Source organism: Procambarus clarkii, chromosome 20 (genome assembly GCF_040958095.1).
Source record: "Procambarus clarkii isolate CNS0578487 chromosome 20, FALCON_Pclarkii_2.0, whole genome shotgun sequence".
Lineage (NCBI taxonomy): Eukaryota > Metazoa > Arthropoda > Malacostraca > Decapoda > Cambaridae > Procambarus > Procambarus clarkii.
Genome location: NC_091169.1, coordinates 13,913,451 through 13,935,275, shown reverse-complemented (window position 1 = coordinate 13,935,275; position 21,825 = coordinate 13,913,451). Strand labels below are relative to the sequence as shown.

General features: G+C 43.5%; 1 protein-coding gene across 1 annotated transcript in view; it reads right to left on the bottom strand.

Annotated features, from left to right (window-relative positions):
* Window positions 1–21,825, bottom strand: part of LOC138366709 (neural cell adhesion molecule 1-like) — a 1,471,037-nt gene that overhangs the window by 772,471 nt on the left and 676,741 nt on the right. Inside the window, exon 13 of the mRNA XM_069327980.1 lies at window positions 1,225–1,409. Coding sequence (XP_069184081.1) covers window positions 1,225–1,409 — 185 coding nt within the window. The remainder of the gene's footprint in view (window positions 1–1,224; window positions 1,410–21,825) is intronic.

Sequence of the window (21,825 nt, the reverse complement as noted above, 5' to 3'; positions counted from 1 at the left end):
ATCTCATCCCAAATCCTTATCTTGACCCCCCTTCCCAGTGCTAGATAGTCGTAATGGCTTGGCGCTTTCTCTTGATAATTCCCTCCTTCCCATCACAGACGTGACCTCTATATAGTATGTATATAAAAACCCGCTCGGATGCAAAAGGAACGTTGTGTGAAAATTTCAAAGCAATCGGTGAAGAATTATCGGAGATTAGCGATTTTGAACAAACGAATGTTTACATTTTTATTTATATAGATTCAAGAGTTCTTACATTGTAGGAAAGCCACTAACACGCTTAGAGTTTTTGGCAGGTCTTTAATCCTACGTTTTCCTCGAATACGATCTGCCCACTCGTTTAACAATCAGGTTCACTGCTGGGTGAACAGAGGCGTACATTTAAGGATTAGCGCCTAGTCAATCCTCCCCGACGTGGATACGAACCCAGACCAAATCGCTCACGAAGCGCAGGGCGACCACTACTCCACAGGGACTGTCAATCTATTACATTCTCCAATTCTACTACAACATTCTGCAGACATACAAGAATAACTCCTTTTGTAAATTGTACAAACAGACTGAAATGAAAGGTTGTGCTCAGCCCTACATGATGGTTAAGAAAGAATATGACACTTGAAGAAGGCAGAGTGATGTTACAGTGGACTCCGGATACCATAACATTAAAAAACAAATACCAAAGGCATTATGGGCTGTAACTGAGTGCCATATAGAACACCCCTTAAGTTATCCATTATGTTTACCTATATAAATGCTAATCCAATTGAACCATTGTCAAGACTTCAGAATGAAAAGCGGGGGATAACTTAAGTAAGTCGTATGAGTTCATCACTGAAAACACAGGTTTGTTGGACGCATCTGATCCCTCGACCGTCGTCATCCCTCAAACAACAAGGACACTTTTGGTGCTGATGACCAATATTATTGAGAGGCCAGCACACAAGATGGCAGAGGGGAGGAGGAGAGACTTACCTACGGGTACAGTGTGGAACACAAGAGGGAGGAGAGACTTACCTGCGGGTACAGTGTGGAACACAAGAGGGAGGGGAGACTTACCTGCGGGTACAGTGTTGAACACAAGAGGGAGGGGAGACTTACCTGCGGGTACAGTGTGGAACACAAGAGGGAGGAGAGACTTACCTGCGGGTACAGTGTGGAACACAAGAGGGAGGGGAGACTTACCTGCGGGTACAATATGGAACACAAGAGGGAGGGGAGACTTACCTGCGGGTACAATATGGAACACACAGGGTTGGTGTTGCTGACCAATATCATTGACCGCCCAGCACAGCAGGTCGCCGAAGTCATGACTGGTGAGCGGGGTGTAGCTCACTACTGACCGGCTCCCACTGTTCCTTGACAAGTTAACGGGCACATCCACCAGTCCGCTTGACGTGTTCACTGCCCACCTGTGAAGACAGATGTTAGTAGCACATATCAGTGGTGGGGGGGGGCTCTAATTTTTGTATTATCAGCAGCGACCCCCAGATAAAATAATATATAATTCATATTTACTCCTACTGGAATCAATCAATAATGGAGTGCACACTGGAGAGTCACCCTGTTATGATTTTACCTATGGAAAAGGGGCACGATGTCACCTTATTTGGGGAATCGTCTCAAACCTGGGCCATTGTTATGACTACACACCCCGCTGAGCCACCGTGACTTACCCTCACTCTCCTTACTCTGGGATGACCTCCTTCCAGTTCCCATTTATGTCTGATGTCGACCGACCTGCAACTGCTTCTCTCTCCTTTTCTAGAAATTCCTCACCAGGACAATTGCAAAGACAAGTTCTCAACAGACAAACATTTATTACAAAAACACAAAGATGAAGAAATAACAGCATACTATCATCAGGTCTAACAAACTAGCATCATGCTTATTTAATACCAGTGCTCCATACACTAGGCTGCTGCTTAGTCTTCGCCAGCAACCTCCTGCCCTCTCTCACCATCAGGGTTAGGCAACTTGCAAATAATTTAACTCAGACAAGAAAATATTAATGCTCTCACCTCGTACTGTGTCCATCATAACATACACATTCATGCATTCCCTCAAACAACAATGATGTCCATATTACTCTCTGTCTTATGTCCTGAAAATCATTATCAGGTCCATCTATCCTTGGGCCTCGAATTAAGTAGATACTGTTGAAGCTCCTATGTCACTGCTGCAGGGAAGATCTCCCAACAGGAATATATTTATTTATTTATTTGATTTATTTTACTAATTTATTAATGTACTAGCTGTATCCGGCCATGCGTTGCTGTGGCTCAGGGGCAACCCTTCCCTGTCCCATTGTCCTCCCCACCATTCCCCTCTCTCCCGTCCACTCGTCCACCCAACCATTTTCCATTACCCTATCTTCTCATTCTCCCCACCATTCCCCCTCTCCCCATCCCCTAGTCCTTCCCATCAACCTCCAACCCCCCTTCCCCTCGTCCTCCCCACCATCCCCCACTCCACTGTCCTCTTGTCCTCCTCACCATTCTCCATTCCCCCATCCCCTCGTCCTCCTCACCATGCCATACTCCCCTATTCCCTTGTCCCCAACATCCTCCACTCGTCCTTCCCACCATCCCCACTCTCATCCCCTCGTCCTCCCCACCATCCCCCACTCAAATGTCCTCTTGTCCTCCTCACCAATCTCCATTCCCCCATCCCCTCGTCTTCCTCACCATTCCACACTCCCCCGTTCCCTTGTCCCCGATATCCCCAACTCTCCTGTTCCCTCATCTTCTCCATCATTCCCCACTCCCTCATACGATGCACTCCCAAATTATCTAATATTCCCATAAAAAGATCATCAGATCTTTTGATGAGAACCATCAGATCATTTGATGTTCTCATCAAATGATCTGATGTTCCCATCACTGAAAAATAAATAGAACAGTTAAAAAAACGAAATGAAAAACTGAAAAATTAAAAAAATAAACTATACACATGAAATGGACAGTATGGTAAATAACACAGCTCAATTCCAACGCAATGCCACACAAAACAATTAAATCAAAATGAAAATAAATTGAAATCTATGACAATTAAATTTATCAGTGCATTTGGAAACATTGAAATGGAATCATATAATATTAAGTATTGCGTGAGTTGCTATTCCATGCAACAGATGGCACTGTTTAAAAAAAACATGTTTTTACCTATCACAGGGGTGGCATCTATATAGTAGGTACATAAAAAGCACAGGTGTCTTCGAATGGAATGTTGTATCAAAATTTCAAAACAATTGGTGAAGAACTTTCGGACATTACAGCATGTGTTGCTTTTACGTTCAACAGATGGTGCTGTTTTTCGAAAAACGCATGTCTTTTTCCTGTCACAGGTGAGGCATGTATATAGTAGGTATATAAAAGCATGCGCTTCTTTGAATGCAACGTTGTGTCAAAATTTCAAAACAATCGGTAAAAGGTTTCGAATATTTGCCACACATGAAAAACAAGGTTTTCAAAAAAGCTTGTTTTTTTCCCTCGTCACAGACATGACATCTATATAGTATGTATATAAAAACCCATTCGGATACAAATGGAACGTTGTGTCAAAGTTTCATAGCAATCAGTGAAGAACTTTCGGAGATTAGCGATTTTGTACAAATGAACATTTATATTTTTATTTATATAGATTTAAGTGGACTGCATTTCCTGAGTGGACTGTGATTCTTTTTTAACCTGCTAGGAGGGGCCCCCCTTCAAGGAATTGGGGGGATTTAATACACATAGCCTATCAAAATTAATCGACTAAAATAAATATGCTGCTAATTGTTAGTAATGATTAAGTACAATAATTAAGTAAAATGTAAAACAGCATAGTTCTTATGTTGAATGAAGTTTGGTTATTCAGCCATGCACAGCTCCTGATCACATGAGCCGAGATGCCTCGTGGTCAAACAATACTGGCATGAGGACATGTGTCTTGCAGAACCAAATAATTTATTACTGTTATCTCCTTCCCCTCAATTTCATCTGTGAATTTAGTGCATAGTAATAAATGCAACAACTATATGATGCATATATCTAGAGAAAGGAGGTTATATTTTAATGACACAAGCTTACCCATTTTGGGTGATTACCCCTCCGTCCTAACTAATAATTATGGCCACAATTATTAATCTGTCATCCGGGTATAGAATACTTCCTTATTACTAGCGAAGTTCGTGTCGATAATAGGTGACTCTGGCATCCCACAACACTATGATTTGCAAGACGTTTTTGTGAGAACTCACGCAAGTGTGTTCACTGGGCTTAGCTTGTTGTTAATAATGGCGTCTCCTCTTCCTCCCGCTCTAGGGACGCGTCCACTTGCACGGTTCAAAATCTATCTCTATCGACTTCGGGAAGGAGACTTTGTGTTTATTTAAATTTTGATTATATCCAATCATGGGAAATACTTTTTTATTATTTCTAGTGGCCAAACTATTCTGGTGTTTTAAAGATTATATAAAAGATTATACATACGTATTGTAAATAAACAGAGCTTCAGGTGATGTGGCAAATATCCCATTCTCTAAGTGAAGCCACAAAATTTGAATTTCTTTGATTGATTCACTTAGGTAAATTAGGGGTTAGTTAGTGCTAGTGCCTAACATGACAGCATTTGCTTGGTATACTAGGTATTAGTATATAGTGTCGGAATTCTCAGACATAATTCCGGAGGGGGGGGAGGAACAGGTCAGAGTCCTCTGTTTAGGACTGGTGAACACTTCATTGCTCTCCTTCAGAATTATAATAGTACTTATTAAGTTTTAATTTGCACTGTTGTGCGGCAGTCCTCACAGGACGGATGTCCCATACTAGAGCTGTAGGGGTGGGGAGTCTTTGGGCGACTTCATTTCCTGCTAGTTCCAAAGGAACTAATTTCTCTAGTGTCTTGAGACTAGTGGTGCCTCTGCAATTCACTCTCTCTATTCTCAAGATACCTTAGGTGTTTGGATAGACAGAGACTATAAAGCCCGGAGGCCACTCTGAATGTGGACTGTCACTGTTCACCAGAACAACACCACCAGGTTTTAAGTGAATTTTATTGTAGGGGTTGTTTGCCCCATAACCATACTCAATCAGAGCAGTTAGGTATTCTCATGTCCAAACGTTATTCCACCAACTTATTAATCTTGACAAATGTTTATAGCTCTGAACCAAGTCACTCTCTAAGACATACAAAGAATCTGATCTCTCGTCCGCGAGAGATGCTATAGGGTTAAGAAGTCATCCATACATCAGATGAGATGGACTTAATGGCTCATGTTGTGAGTGATCGCCAGAGAAGTAGGTCAGTGGTCGGTTATTGACCAGATTCAATTTCTGTGACAACGATGTGAAGCTCCTGTAGATCAATCATTTAGCGGTAGAGTTTTTTTTACAGCATTTCACTGTTACCACCCTTCACTCGTAGAAGCCTCAGTGCAACAGCTCTCTGGGGGGGGGGGGTGTAAACTTTCAGTGGCACTGCCGTTGACTTAGTACGGTGCATACCACTTGGTGGTTCCAAACCACCCTCAGGCATGCATCCCCTGCCACAAGTTGGACCCATTGTCAGAGATCATTACCTTAGGGCAGGATCGATGGGCAGCAAACCTGTGAAAGGTCTGGATGAATGCATCTGCACTCATGGTAGGGGTTACTTCTAGGTGTACTTCCCTTATTGTGGCACAGGTGAATAGGCAGATGTATTCCTTCATCGGAATTTTATCTGTAGTGCCATTTAATATTAGGGCTTCTGAGTAGTCTACACCAGTGGTCTCAAAAGGAAGAAGGTGGACAACTCGTTCCCTAAGGAGTGGTGGAGGTCCTGGATAAGGACACACCCGAGCCTCGTACCTCCGGCAGACTACGCAGGATTTCAATATGTACTTTACAGTCTGGCGACCTTGAAGAAGCCAGAACTGTTGTTAAAGGAGGTGAGGGTATCTAGTACCCCACCATGGAGAGTGCAGTGTTTGTGTATATGTAACACAATTAGACTGCCTACTCAGTGGTTACCATGGGGAGAAACATTGGATGTTTCATTTCTATGTCTATTTGAGCCTGCTGTAAGCACCTTAAAATAAAAGAGTTGTCTGGGTCTAGCCAGTGACCCAGATCTTTAGCAGGGTTTTTAGGAAGATTTTCAAAATCCTTCCCCGTAAGTTTCGGTTTGGGCTCTTTTTAACCTAGTATTTTAGGACACCAGGGAATTGATATTTGATTCATATTTTATTTAGGAAATTCTATACCCTTTGTGTGACACCTAACAGTTTGTTGAAATCAGTGTACTGATTAAGATCAATTATCAAAGTCTGGGGTGGTTCTGGTTTCTCAGTGGGAGCAGTAACATTGGACACAATGACTTGTGGCTTTTGTTTAGGTCACTGGTTACTGACTAGCAACTGAGGTCCCTTAAACCACATCTCGGTTTTGGACAATTGCCTTACAGTCAGGCCTCTGGAGAGGTAGTCAGTTGGATTGTCTTTGGTGGGTACATATCTTAGTTTGTACCTTGCTGACAACTCTCTATTTCCTTGACTCTTGTCTAAATAAGAAGTTTTACTATTATTATTTTTTTACACCTTTGTGTGTCAGTTTGTACAGGATGGATGTCCCCTACTGGAGTTGCAGGTGTTGGACGTCTCTAGGCGTTGTCATTTTCCTGCTAACTCTTGTGATGCTAGATTTCTAGCTTTATTCAATTTTGATTTTGCACAAAGATCTGAATGTGATCACTTACTGGAGTCAAGTATGGTTCTGGCACTAATGGGACCAGTAGCATTGATCACAGTGACTTATGGCTGTTTAGGCTGCTGGTCACTGACTATCCACTGAAACCCATGGAAACTATCTCAGCTATTAATAATTTCCTACTTCTCGTTGAGGCTGGCACATAAATAATAAATAGTATATATAAAAACACACAGATGATTTGAGTGGTAATCAGTGTCCCTATGAGAATTTCATAATGTTAGCTCATCATAATCACTGTCGAATGGATTAGAGACACTTCTTAACACTCAATGGGGAAATGGTTAAATTAAAATATAAATGGATATAATATATGGTAATATAATACAAGTAAATTAAGTGTATATGAACAACACATATGATCTGGTTGTGTGAGGAGATTATAAGCTCCTTGTTGGAGCCCTGTTGTTTGTGCAGTGTTAATTGCCTAGAGAGATGTTGTCTTACCTATATATTGATACCTTTGGAGCTTACAGTTCTCAAGCGGGCATGTGAAGGTATAGACGACGTTAGTCTGTCTTAAGGCGTTTTGCTTGGTGTCTGGAGAGTTCTTCATAGGCAAGTTAGTGGACTTCTTGTTTTTGAAGTAAATTGTTAATTGTATCTTCCCTTTGGTGTCTGTGGGGATAATGTTCTTATCAATAATATATTTCAAGACTCTATCCTCCTTTTTATAGGCCGTCGAAAAGAAGTTCCTGTAAAACAATCAAATAGGATGTACAGGTGTTGTGTTGGTTGCTTCTTCATAGGTCGCATGGTGTGCCATCTTTCTTTTAATGACATCTTCAACATAACTGTAAGAAAAACCATTATTGACTAGTATCTGTCTTATTCTACAAAGTTCCTCGTTGACCTGCTTCCAACCAGAGCTGTGAGAGAGAGATCGGTCGACGTAGGCTGTTTGTTGTTTAAGATTCGCTACCTGGAACAAAACGTTCCATGTAGGACAGGCTATGGTGAGCCCGACGTAGGCGTTGACAACACTGCTTGTACCGGTCCAGGGGGTCACTATTATCATTAAGTCCGAGTCTTATGTTAACATTGGAATGTACCCTAATACTAATAGTGCCTCCTCGTTTTAGGGTTTCCAGTCCTATATTTCCTCTATTCCGGCAGTAAGAGTCATATCATCCTAATCTGTCCATTCTCTGATGCCCAGGGAAATGCTTGGTACATTTGATAGCCTGAGTTGTCGGTTGGTGATAAATTACAATTTTTATTTGGTTTTGAATGTGGCTTAGGCCTTTCTACTGAAACAAATATGGCAGACGGAGGAGAGCTTCCTGCCGGAGGTGGCCAGGATGCATTGCATTGTGGGAGCAGTGCCAGCCGCATGGTGTTGGTCAGTGCAGGGTGTGTGGCAGTGTTGAGCAATGGGGCGGCACCCCAGGCTGTGACGTTGCGGGTCAGCTGGCGCCCACGACTCAAAGCGGGAAAACGAGTCAGAGCTCCACCAGTCATGACAACGAGCGGAAATGTGCTAGTGCGTTCCCCGGTTTGAGAGTCCAGGCAGCCTCAAGCATTGGATTATTCAGCATCAGTTATTACCCAGACGTCGAAGAAGGCTTGTCAATTCCAGGAGGGCGTAAGAAGGCATAGCTCAGCTGGTGAAGTGGGCGCCGAGAGCTAAAGGCCGGCAAGTTCTACGACCGTGTGTGTGGGCACTGCGAGGAGTCATGCCAAAGTTCCTGCAGGTCAAGCACTGGTATAACTGAAAGAGGCTGACGGGACGAGCGTCTAATCCACGGTGCAGTGTATGAACACTATGGACGAGACCATTGAGAAGAGACAATGAGTTTATGGTGCGAGGGAGGAAGATGTGAGCACTGTCAGCCTGCAGGTGTCAGAAGAGGGATCTGCAGTGAGAGGAATCAGGCACGAAGATGACGCACTAAGCTACAAGTCGCCGAGAGAACCCACGAGCCAGACACTTGTCAACGAGGAGCTAACCAGCGAGCAAAAGACCCCAGCTGCTATTACGAGGAGGAGTCTACCACTATTTCTAGCAGACAGAGTTCAGGTAGATCATCTTTCCCTCCCCATTTCCCTTGAGTTCGGTGAAGTTAGTTCATCATCATTATTATTATGTTTTATTGTTAGGAAATCGCCAGTAGTATCATATATGTAGCGATAGTGATATATGTATGTTTATTCATGTACGAACTATTTATTCTTGTACGCGAAAGTGTTTATGACTATTGTGGAAGGACATTATTTACTCAGTGTTTTGGAGAAGAGTGAAGTGAACCAAATATATTTATGTGCCAGCGAGAAGAGATAACTAGTATCGATGCGACAGTTCGCGACGAGTTTGACTGGGTCAGGTGATGAAGTTGCCAGAGGAGACTTGCTGGAGTGTTGCCACCATCCCCCAGTGCAGTAGTTTTTATCACCTGTGCTCTCGTGTAGACTTTACTCAGTAAATGCACTTTTATTTTCCCAATGTGTTTATGTTATCTCCTCCATTTCTTGAGTAATTAGTAGAGCAATTGAATTGTTGCACCCGACACTCTGTCAAGGTGTTTTATGCTTGAAGTTGAGGATAATACCACTGAGATTAGTGTTTCTGATTTGGGTGAGAGGACCCAGTTGGCGACCTTGTTGGCTGTATATGGTCGGTACAGGTGAGTGGATATATCAACCTGTTTAGTATATCAACCTGAGGGGCATATTGTTTATGTCGGGCAAGTTCAGTCGTGGGACCCAAGTCTCTGTGTTAACGAGCACACTAGGAAAGGAAGACTGAGGGAGGTCGATCGTACCTCACTCCCTACGAGTACAAGGCCGGGTTTCGGGAAGGAACCCCAACCCGTAATAGACTGAGGTTCTCCCAGGGTGGTCAGTGACACCCAGGACCAGGGGAGTGAAGACACGTGCAACACCGAACAGGTACAGAGTGTTGTCAACGCCTATGTCGACCGAGCTCTCACTCACAGCTCTGGTTGGAAGCAGGTTGACGACGAACTCTGTAGCGCAAGACAGACCCTATTCAATAATGGCTTCTCTAAGGGTTATGTTGAAGAAGTCATTTAAAGAAAGGTGACACGGCATGCGGCCTATGATGAAGCAAACCAACTCAACACCTGTACCTCCTATTAGATTTTTTACAGGAACTTCTTTTCCACTGCCTAGAAAACGAAGGAAAACGTTTTTCCACTTCCTAGAAAACGTCTTGAAAGATATTATTGGTCGGAACGTTATCCCCACAGACACCAAAGAGAAGATACAATTAACAATTTACTTAAAAAACAAAAAGATCGCCAACTTGCTTATGAAGAACTCTCCAGACACCAAGAAAAACGCCTTAAGAGACTAATGTCGTCGATGCCTTCAAAAGCCCACTGTTTAAGCCCAAGGTCTCAGTATATAGGCAAGACAACAACAGTTCTCTCTAGGTGATTAACAATGCACAAACAACAGGGCTCGATCAAGGAGCATATAATCTCCCAACATAACCAGATCATAACCAGAGACATTTTGACAAGTAACACTGAATTAATCGACAAGTATAGTAACAGCAGAAGACTGGACATCAGCGAGACACTGTATATCAAGAAGTCCAGACCAGCAATTGACAACCAGCTAACACAACTATATTCCACCCACTTCAAGACGCTGAGCCAACGAGGAGACAGTATCCAATGATCCTACCTCAGGAACATAAGCTGCCCTTGTTGATATATTTAATACCCAATATACCACTTATGGTATACCATTCATTTACTTTTTCTTTACCTCCACACCCAAAGAGGAGGTGAGGAGGTAAACCCCCTCCGTTTTATGAGTCGTCAAACATAATCCCGTTCTAAACACAGTAAACAGACACAGCCCCAATTTTGTGCAAGGTAAGTTCACTATGGGCTCACCGTAGCCTGTGCTACTTGGAACATTTTGTTCCAAATAGCTGAATATAAAACAACATCACGATAAACTTGGCTTTAAGAATGTAAGGAGTGCCTGCAAAATGCATCCCTAGGAGTCAGTCCATAATAAAGGGTGAAAATGAACTTTTATAGTTTATTTTTCAATTTCCCTCGACAAAGAAAAATGCAAGAAATATTAAGATTTGTTTTAGAATCATTAATCTTACCCTTTCGATCATATTCAATATATGTTGTTGTTGAATATGACCGAAAGAGTAGGATAAATGATTCTAAAATGAATCTTTTCAATATTTCTTATGTTTTTCGTCACTGTCGGGGGGCAGTTGAAAAATTAACTCTCCAAAGTTCATTTTCACTCTTTTTTTATGGTCTGACGCCTAGAAGAGTTTCGCAAGACCATTTCATTCATTTTCAAATACAATTTTTTTGAGCATACTCAGATTGTGTTTATATTCGTTTTTGAGTGAGGTGATAGGATACAAATGTTTTTAGGTGAGGTGACAGGAAACAAATCAATGGGGAAAATACAGAACACGAAACAATTGGTATATAACCATGGGCATACATTTATCTTCTTGCTTCTGTGCTTGTTCTTGGTCTTGAAATTGGTAGAATGTAATTATGTGTTAATTGGCTGTTTAGTGCTGGTCTTGAATTTTTGATATGTAGGGCCTTGCTGATGTCGAGTCTCCTGCTGTCACTGTATCTATCAATAATTTCTGTGTTGCTTGTTAAGATATGTTAAGGTGATGGTCTGGTTGTGTGTGGAGATTATATGCTCCTTGATGGAGCCCTGTTATTTGTGTACTGTTAATCGCCTAGAAAGAGACGTTATTGTCTTGCCTATATACTGAGATCTTAGGGGCTGACAGTCCCCAACTGGGTATGTGAAGGCATAGATGACGTTGGTTTCTTTCAAGGCGTTTTGTTTGGTGTCTGGAGAGTTCTTCATGAGTAGGTTAGCCGTTTTCTTGTTTTGTAGTAAATTGTCAGTTGTATCTTCTGATCTTTGTCTATGGGGATAACATTCCTATTAATAATGTCTTTCAGGACACTTTCCTCTGTTTTATGAGTCGTCAAGAAGAAGTTCCTGTAAAACAGTCTAATGGGGGGTACAAGTGTTATGTTAGTTGACTCGCCAGAGGTTGCATGGCGTTTCACCTTTCTGTTAATGATGTCTTTGACATAACCGTTAGAAAAGCCATTGTTGTCTAGGGTCTGCCTAGTTCTTCGTCGATCTGCTTCCAACCAGATCTGTGATTGAGAGCCTGGTCAACATAAGCGTTGACAAGACTCCTCTTGTACCTATCTGGGCAGTCACTATTGGCATTAAGGCACATTCCGATGTTCGTTTCCTTAGTGTAGACTGCAGGGTGGAAGCCACCATTCCTTTCCATGACATCTAGAAAAGCCAGCTTCCCATCACTTTCCATCTCGTAAGTGAAACTTAACACCAAAATTTGCTCGAAAGCCTCCTTCAGCTGCTGCAGACGTCTAACATCAGGTACCTGCATAAAAATGTCTTCAACGTACCTGCAGTACATGGGGGGTTTCAAGTCCGTGTCAACAAAGACCCTCTCTGCTTTATGGTATCCATGTAGAAGTTTGCAAACAGTATTCTCCTAGGGGAGAATCCATGGCGACCCTATCTACTTGCTTATACATGTGCCCATCGGGACTCAAGTAGGGTGCCTCCTTAATGCAGGCTTCAAGTTTCCTGCCCGAAACGCTTTGCGTAAGAGTGGCTTTAGGCATTGTATGTACTAGCTCTATCTATAAATTCAACAATATTTATATCACCCCTTGTATGTGTGTACTTTACCTGAATAAACATTTGAATTTGAATTTTAATTTGAAGTAACTTCCTCAGTATACTTTCTTGTATGTCTAGGGGGTGCAAGCCGGATCACAATACACTGTACTTCATCATTCTGACTGTTTCATCCACAGGAACGTTGGTGAACAGCACCTACACATCCAGGGAGGCTCTTCTCCTTGTAGCCCGTGCTCCCCGCAGTAAGTCAACGAATTCTTTTCAAGACTTCAGGCTAAAAGCACAAGGCACATAAGGAGTCAGCAGGCAGTTGAGTCGCTTAGCCAGTCTTTATGTGGATGTGGGTATCTGGTTGATGATTGGCCAAAGTGGGTTTCCAGTCATGTGGGACTTGACATTCACATATGTGTAACCAGGTTGGTATTCCCCGATTACATTTGGCAGGTGGAGTCCTGATTTCTTGGCGTTCATAGTTTCAATCAATCTGTTTATCTTTGTTATTAATTCGGCTGTAGTGTCCCTCATTACCCTTAGGAATTTAGTTTGGTCGTAGAGGATGAGGCTCATTTTTGCCAGTGTTATATCCACTCTGGAGCAGTAACCGGGTTACTGCAACTCCAACTCCACTTTCCAGGCCATCTCCCTGGCCAGACCAAGTGATGCACCTATTTCAAATCTTTCATGGAGAAGAGTTCTTTGGTTACATATAACTTGTGTGTTTATACAAGTTATATATATATATATATATATATATATATATATATGTGTGTGTGTGTGTGTGTGTGTGTGTGTGTGTGTGTGTGTGTGTGTGTGTGTGTGTGTGTGTGTGTGTGTGTGTGTGTGTGTGTGTGTGTGTGTGTACTCACCTATTTGTGCTTGCGGGGGTTGAGCTTTGGCTCTTTGGTCCCGCCTCTCAACTGTCAATCAACTGGTGTACAGATTCCTGAGCCTACTGGGCTCCATCTTATCTACATTTAAAACTGTGAATGGAGTCAGCCTCCACCACATCACTGCCTAATGCATTCCATCCGTTAACTACTCTGACACTGAAAAAGTTCCTTCTAATGTCTCTGTGGCTCATGTGGGTACTCAGTTTCCACCTGTGTCCCCTTGTTCGCTTCCCACCAGTGTTGAATAGTTTATCCTTGTTTACCCGGTCGATTCCTCTGAGGATTTTGTTGGTTGTGATCATGTCTCCCCTCACTCTTCTGTCTTCCAGTGTCGTAAGGTGCATTTCCCGCATCCTTTCCTCGTAACTCATGCCTCTTAGTTCTGGGACTAGTCTAGTGGCATACCTTTGGACTTTTTCCAGCTTCGTCTTGTGCTTGACAAGGTACGGGCTCCATGCTGTTGCCGCATACTCCAGGATTGATCTTACATATGTGGTGTAAAAGATTCTGAATGATTCCTTACACAGGTTCCTGAACGCTGTTCTGATGTTAGCTAGCCTCGCATATGCCGCAGACGTTATTCTTTTTATGTGGGCTTCAGGAGACAGGTTTGGTGAGATATCAACTCCTAGATCTTTCTCTCTGTTCGTTTCATTAAGTACTTCATCTCCTATTCTGTATCCTGTGTTTGGCCTCCTATTTCCACTGCCTAGTTTCATTACTTTGCATTTACTCGGGTTGAACTTCAACAGCCATTTGTTGGACCATTCACTCAGTCTGTCTAGGTCATCTTGTAGCCTCCTACTATCGTCCTCAGTTTCAATCGTCCTCATAATTTTTGCATCATCGGCAAACATTGAGAGAAACGATTCTATACCCTCTGGAAGATCATTTACATATATCAGAAACAGTATAGGTCCAAGGACTGACCCCTGCGGTACTCCACTCGTAACGTCTCGCCAATCTGAGACCTCACCCCTCACACTGACTCGTTGTCTCCTGTTACTTAGGTACTCCTGTATCCAACGGAGTACCTTCCCTTTCACTCCAGCCTGCATCTCCAGTTTTTTCACTAGCCTCTTGTGTGGCACTGTATCAAAGGCTTTCTGACAATCCAAAAATATGCAGTCTGCCCACCCTTCTCTTTCTTGCCTTATTTTTGTTGCCTGGTCGTAGAATTCAAGTAACCCTGTGAGGCAGGACCTGCCATACCTGAATCCATGTTGATGCTGTGTTACAAAGTTCTTTCGCTCCAGGTGCTCCACTAGCTTTCTTCGCACAATCTTCTCCATCATCTTGCATAGTATGCAGGTTAGAGTCACTGGCCTGTAATTCAGTGCCTCCTGTCTATCCCCTTTCTTATATATCGGGACTACGTTAGCTGCTTTCCAAATTTCTGGCAGTTCCCCTGTTGCCAGTGATTTGTTATACACCATGGAGAGCGGGAGGCAAAGTTCTTCTGCTCCTTCCTTTAGTATCCAAGGGGAAATTCCATCTGGGCCTATAGCCTTTGTCACATCCAATTCTAGTAAACACGTCCTTACTTCCCCGCTGGTAATCTCAAACTCTTCCAGTGGTTCCTGGTTAGCTATTCCCTCTCTTATCTCTGGGATTTCTCCTTGCTCTAAGGTGAAGACCTCTTGGAATTTCTTATTCAGTTCCTCACACACTTCCTTGTCGTTTGTAGTGAATCCTTCTGCCCCTATCCTTAATTTCATAACCTGGTATATATATATATATGTGTGTGTGTGTGTGTGTGTGTGTGTGTGTGTGTGTGTGTGTGTGTGTGCGCGCGCGCACACACACACACACACACACACACACACACACACACACACACACACACACACACACACACACACACACACACACACACACACACACACACACATGGGGCCTCGTAGCCTGGTGGATAGCGCGCAGGACTCGTAATTCTGTGGCGCGGGTTCGATTCCCGCACGAGGCAGAAACAAATGGGCAAAGTTTCTTTCACCCTAAGTGCCCCTGTTACCTAGCAGTAAATAGGTACCTGGGAGATAGTCAGCTGTCACGGGCTGCTTCCTGGGGTGTGTGTGTGTGGTGTAGAAAAAAAAAATAGTAGTTAGTAAACAGTTGATTGACAGTTGAGAGGCGGGCCGAAAGAGCAAAACTCAACCCCCGCAAAAAAAAACACAACTAGTAGAACACAACTAGTAAACACACAAACACACACACACACACACACACACACACACACACACACACACACACACACACACACACACACACACACACACACACACACACACACACACACACTTTCGGTCCTTGTAGATTTGTTCATTTGATGCATCACGTTAGTGTGATCTCTATTATTTTTTAGGTGTAGGGAGCAGGAGGCCAGATACAAGGTATCATCTGGGAGAGGAAATTCTTCAGGAGTCAGAGAAGGAAAAAGACTTGGGGGTTGATATCACGCCAGACCTGTCTCCTGCAGCACATATCAAGCGGATAACATCAGCGGCATATGCCAGGCTGGCCAACATACGAACGGCATTCAGAAACTTGTGTAAAGAATCATTCAGAACTTTGTATACCACATATGTCAGGCCAATCCTGGAGTATGCAGCCCCAGCATGGAGTCCATATCTAGTCAAGGATAAGACTAAACTGGAAAAGGTTCAAAGGTTTGCCACCAGACTAGTACCCGAGCTGAGAGGTATGAGCTACGAGGAGAGACTACGGGAATTAAACCTCACTTCGCTGGAAGACAGAAGAGTTAGGGGGGACATGATCACCACATTCAAGATTCTGAAGGGGATTGATAGGGTAGATAAAGACAGTCTATTTAACACAAGGGGAACACGCACAAGGGGACACAGGTGGAAACTGAGTGCCCAAATGAGCCACAGAGATATTAGAAAGAACTTTTTTAGTGTCAGAGTGGTTGACAAATGGAATGCATTAGGGGGTGATGTGGTGGAGGCTGACTCCATACACAGTTTCAAGTGTAGATATGACAGAGCCCGATAGGCTCAGGAATCTGTACACCTGTTGATTGACGGTTGAGAGGCGGGACCAAAGAGCCAGAGCTCAACCCCCGCAAACACAACTAGGTGAGTACAACTAGGTGAGTACACACACACACACATATATATATATATATATATATATATATATATATATATATATATATATATATATATATATATATATATATATATATATATATACCAGTTGATTGACGGTTGAGAGGCGGGACCAAAGAGCCAGAGCTCAACCCCCGCAAGCACAATTAGGTGAGTACAATTAGGTGAGTACACACACACACACACACACACACACACACACACACACACACACACACACACACACACACACACACACACACACACACACACACACACACACACACACACACACACACACACACTCTGTGCTTTATACTTGGACCTATCCTGTTTCTGATATACGTAAATGATCTCCCAGAAGGTATAGACTCATTCCTCTCAATGTTTGCTGACGACGCCAAAATTATGAGAAGGATTAAGACAGAGGAGGACAGCTTGAGGCTTCAAGAAGACCTGGACAAGCTGCAGGAATAGTCGAACAAATGGCTGTTAGAGTTTAATCCAAGCAAATGTAATGTAATGAAGATAGGGGTAGGAAGCAGGAGACCAGATACAAGGTATCACTTGGGAGATGAAATACTTAGAGTCCGAGAGAGAGAAATACCTGGGGGTTGATATCACGCCAGACCTGTCCCCTGAAGCTCATATCAAGAGGATAACAGCAGCAGCATATGCCAGGTTGGCTAACATAAGAACGGCCTTTAGAAACTTGTGTAAGGAATCTTTCAGAACATTATATACCACATATGTCAGACCAATCCTGGAGTATGCGGCACCAGCATGGAGTCCATATCTAGTCAAGCATAAGACTAAACTGGAAAAGGTTCAAAGGTTTGCCACCAGACTAGTACCCGAGCTGAGAGGTATGAGCTACGAGGAGAGACTACGGGAATTAAACCTCACTTCGTTGGAAGACAGAGGAGTAAGGGGGGACATGATCACCACATTCAAGATCCTCAAGGGAATCGACAGGGTTGATAAAGACAGGCTGTTTAACACAAGGGGCACACGCAATAGGGGACACAGGTGGAAACTGAGTTCCCAAATGAGCCACAGAGATATTAGAAAGAACTTTTTTAGTGTCAGAGTGGTTGACAAATGGAATGCATTAGGGAGTGATGTGGTGGAGGCTGACTCCATACACAGTTTCAAGTGTAGATATGATAGAGCCCAATAGGCTCAGGAATCTGTACACCTGTTGATTGACGGTTGAGAGGCGGGACGAAAGAGCCAGAGTTCAACCCCTGCAAACACAACTAGGTGAGTACAACTAGGTGAGTAGCGCCAGAGACCAGGACCATTGTGTCCTAGTCTTTGACTACATGATGGAGCTTAAAATTGTGACCAAAGGACAAGGGATCCGAGTATACCGACTTGATTACAGAAGAGGGGACTACAGAAGGATAAGGGACTACCTGGGAGAAGTGCAGTGGGAGGAAGAACTTAGAGGAAAAACAGTGCAAGGTATGATGAACCAAGTCATATGGAAATGCAAGGAGGCTGAAGAGAGATTTATTCCAACAGTAAAGGAAACAAGCAGGAGGGAATATAATAACCCATGGTTTAATTGACAGTGTCAGGAAGCAAAGGTGAGAAGCAAGAGGGAGTGGAGGAAGTACAGAAGACAAAGGACAGAGGACAACAGGATTAGATGTAACAGAACTAGGAATGATTACATTAACATAAGACGAGTGTCGGAAAGAAATTATGAGAATGATATTGCAGTCAAAGCGAAAAAGCAACCTAAATTACTACATAGCCATATGAGAAGGAAGATGTTGGTAAATGACCAAGTGACAAGACTGAGGAAAACAGAGGGGGCATATACAGAAAGTGACAAGGAAATCTGCGAGGTACTGAATGCAAGTCTCCATGGAGTGTTCACAACCGAGCCTGAGCAGCTCCCATTGATAGAAAAGATTACCCTAGATGGAAGACTATTAGATATAGAGGTGACAGCAGAGGAGGTAATGAAACAGTTGACAACACTGGATGCAACTAAAGCGGTTGGACCAGACAGAGTTTAGTATCACCGTGAATACTAAAAGAGGCAATGCAGGCTCTCAGCGTTCCTCTGGCAATGATCTTTAATGAGTCACTTAGGTCGGGAGAATTGCCCAGTTGCTGGAAGGAGGCAAATGTCGTACCGATTTTCAAGAAAGGTGATAGGGAGGAGGCACTTAACTACAGACCCGTATCACTGACAAGCATCCCCTGCAAAATACTTTAAAGAATAATTAGGCTAAGACTTGTTGAGCACCTGGAGAGCATTGGGTATGTAAACAAGCACCAACATGGGTTCTGGACAGGGAAATCATGCCTAACAAACCTTTTAGAATTCTATGACAAAGTAACAAGGATAAGACAGAACAGAGAAGGCTGGGCAGACTGCATATTTCTTGACTGCCAGAAGGCCTTTGATACAGTACCGCACATGAGACTGCTTTACAAACTTGAGAGGCAGGCAGGAGTAAGCGGAAAGGTCCTAGCATGGGTGAGGAACTACCTAACAGGAAGGAGCCAGAGGGTAATGGTAAGGGGCGAGAAGTCGGACTGGCGAACAGTAACGGGTGGAGTACCTCAAGGATCGGTGCTGGGCCCAATCCTCTTTCTAATTTACGTACATGATATGTTTACAGGAGTGGAATCATACATGTCAATGTTTGCAGATGACGCAAAATTAATGAGAAGAGTTGTGACAGATGAGGATTGTAGGATCCTCCAAGAGGACTTAAACAGGTTGCAGAGATGGTCAGGGAAATGGCTACTGGAGTTCAACACCAGTAAATTTAAAGTTATGGAAATGGGATCAGGTGATAAACGACAAAAAGGACAGTACACAATGAAGGGGAACTGCCTACCTGTAACGATTCGAGAAAGAGACCTGGGAGTGGATGTGACACCTAATCTAACTCCTGAGGCACATACAAATAGGATAACGACAGCAGCGTACTCTACACTGGCGAAAATTAGAACTTCATTCAGAAACCTAAGTGAGGAGGCTTTTAGGGCGCTTTACACTGCCTACCTGAGACCAGTCTTAGAGTATGCCGCGCCATCATGGAGCCCCCCACCTGAAGAAACACATAAGGAAACTAGAAAACGTTCAGAGGTTTGCGACGAGGCTTGTCCCAGAGTTACGAGAGATGGGATATGAAGAACGTCTGAGGGAACTGAACCTTACGACACTAGAGAAAAGAAAGGAGAGAGGAGATATGATAGGAACATATAAAATACTCAGGGGAATTGACAAAGTGGAAATAGATGAAATGTTCACACGTGATAATAACAGAACGAGGGGACATGGGTGGAAACTGGAAACTCAGATGAGTCACAGAGATGTTAGGAAGACTAGCGTGAGAGTAGTGGAAAAATGGAATGCACTTGGGGAACAGGTTGTGGAAGCAAACTCTATTCATAATTTTAAAATTAGGTATGATAGGGAAATGGGACAGGAGTCATTGCTGTAAACAACCGATGGCTGGAAAGGCGGGATCCAAGAGCCAATACTCGATCCTGCAAGCACAAATAGGTGAGTACAAATAGGTGAGTACACACACACACACACACACACACACACACACACACACACACACACACACACACACACACACACACACACACACACACACACACACACACACAAACACACACACAGGGGATAGGGGGAGACACTGAAATACAGGCCAGTGTCCTTAACCTGTATACCATGCAAGCTGATGGAGAAGATTGTGTGAAGAAAGCTAGTGGTACATCTGGAGTGAAAGAACTTTGTAACACAGCATCAACATGGGTTCAGGTATGGCAGGTCCTGCCTCACAGGGCTACTTGAATTCTATGACCAGGCAACAAAAATAAGGCAAGAAAGAGAAGGGTGGGCAGACTGCATATTTTTGGATTGTCAGAAAGCCTTTGATACAGTACCACACATACCACACAAGAGGATAGTGAAAAAGCTGGAGATGCAGGCCGGTGTGAAAGGGAAGGTACTCCATTGGATAAAGGAGTACCTAAGCAACAGCAGACAACGAGTCAGTGTGAGGGGTGAGGTCTCAGATTGGCGAAACGTTACAAGTGGAGTCCCGCAGGGGTCAGTCCTTGGACCTATACTGCTTCTGATATATGTAAATGATCTCCCAGAGGGTATAAAATCGTTTCTCTCAATATTTGCTGATGATGCAAAAATTATGAGGAGAATTGAAACAGAGGATGATAGTAGGAGGCTACAAGATGACCTAGACAGACTGAGTGAATGGTTCAACAAATGGCTGTTGAAGTTCAACCCGAATAAATGCAAAGTAATGAAACTAGGCAGTGGAAACAGGAGGCCAGACACAGGATACAGAATAGGATATGAAATACTTAATGAAACGGACAGAGTGAAAGATCTAGGAGTAGATATCACACCAAACCTGTCTCCTGAAGCCCACATAAAAAGAATAACGTCTGCGGCATATGCGAGGCTGGCTAACATCAGAACAGCCTTCAGGAACCTGTGTAAAGAATCATTCAGAATCTTATACACCACATATGTAAGACCAATCCTGGAGTATGCGGCAACAGCATGGAGCCCGTACCTTGTCAAGCATAAGACGAAGCTGGACAAAGTCCAAAGGTATGCCACTAGACTAGTCCCAGAACTAAGAGGCATGAGTTACGAGGAAAGGCTGCCGGAAATGCACCTTACGACCCTGGAGGACAGAAGAGTAAGGGGAGACATGATCACAACCTACAAAATCCTCAGGGGAATCGACCGGGTAAACAAGGATAAACTATTCAACACTAGTGGTACGCAAACAAGGGGACACAGGTGGAAACTGAGTACCCACATGAGCCACAGGGACGTTAGAAGGAACTTTTTCAGTGTCAGAGTAGTTAACGGATGGAATGCATTAGGCAGTGATGTGGTGGAGGCTGACTCCATTCACAGTTTTAAATGTAGATAAGATGGAGCCCAGTAGGCTCAGGAATCTGTACACCAGTTGATTGACAGTTGAGAGGCGGGACCAAAGAACCAAAGCTCAACCTCCGCAAGCACAAATAGGTGAGTACACACACAAGCTCGAGGGTCGAGGGAGGGTGGACACGTGGCGCCGCGCTCGTCAATAAGACTTCATATTCCGGGACATCAGAGGGATACGCGGGAAATTCGGTGTTCAGTGATATTACAAAGTGTAACACACCAATTAGAAACTAACAAATTTATGGATTGTGTCCGATAGTGAATATTAGACAAGCTCAGGGGTACGACATCAGTGCCAGGGCAAGCACGTGGGGCACTGCTTGGCTAGAGTATACACAACTAGATGTGATAGTGAAGATCATAACAAATGGTGAATAGGATAGTGAAGAAGTGATTCTAAACGTGTAGCAATAGAACTATATCGGTGTGAAGAGGAACAAGAAGCAGAGTACTGGTGATAGATAACGGCAAGTTGG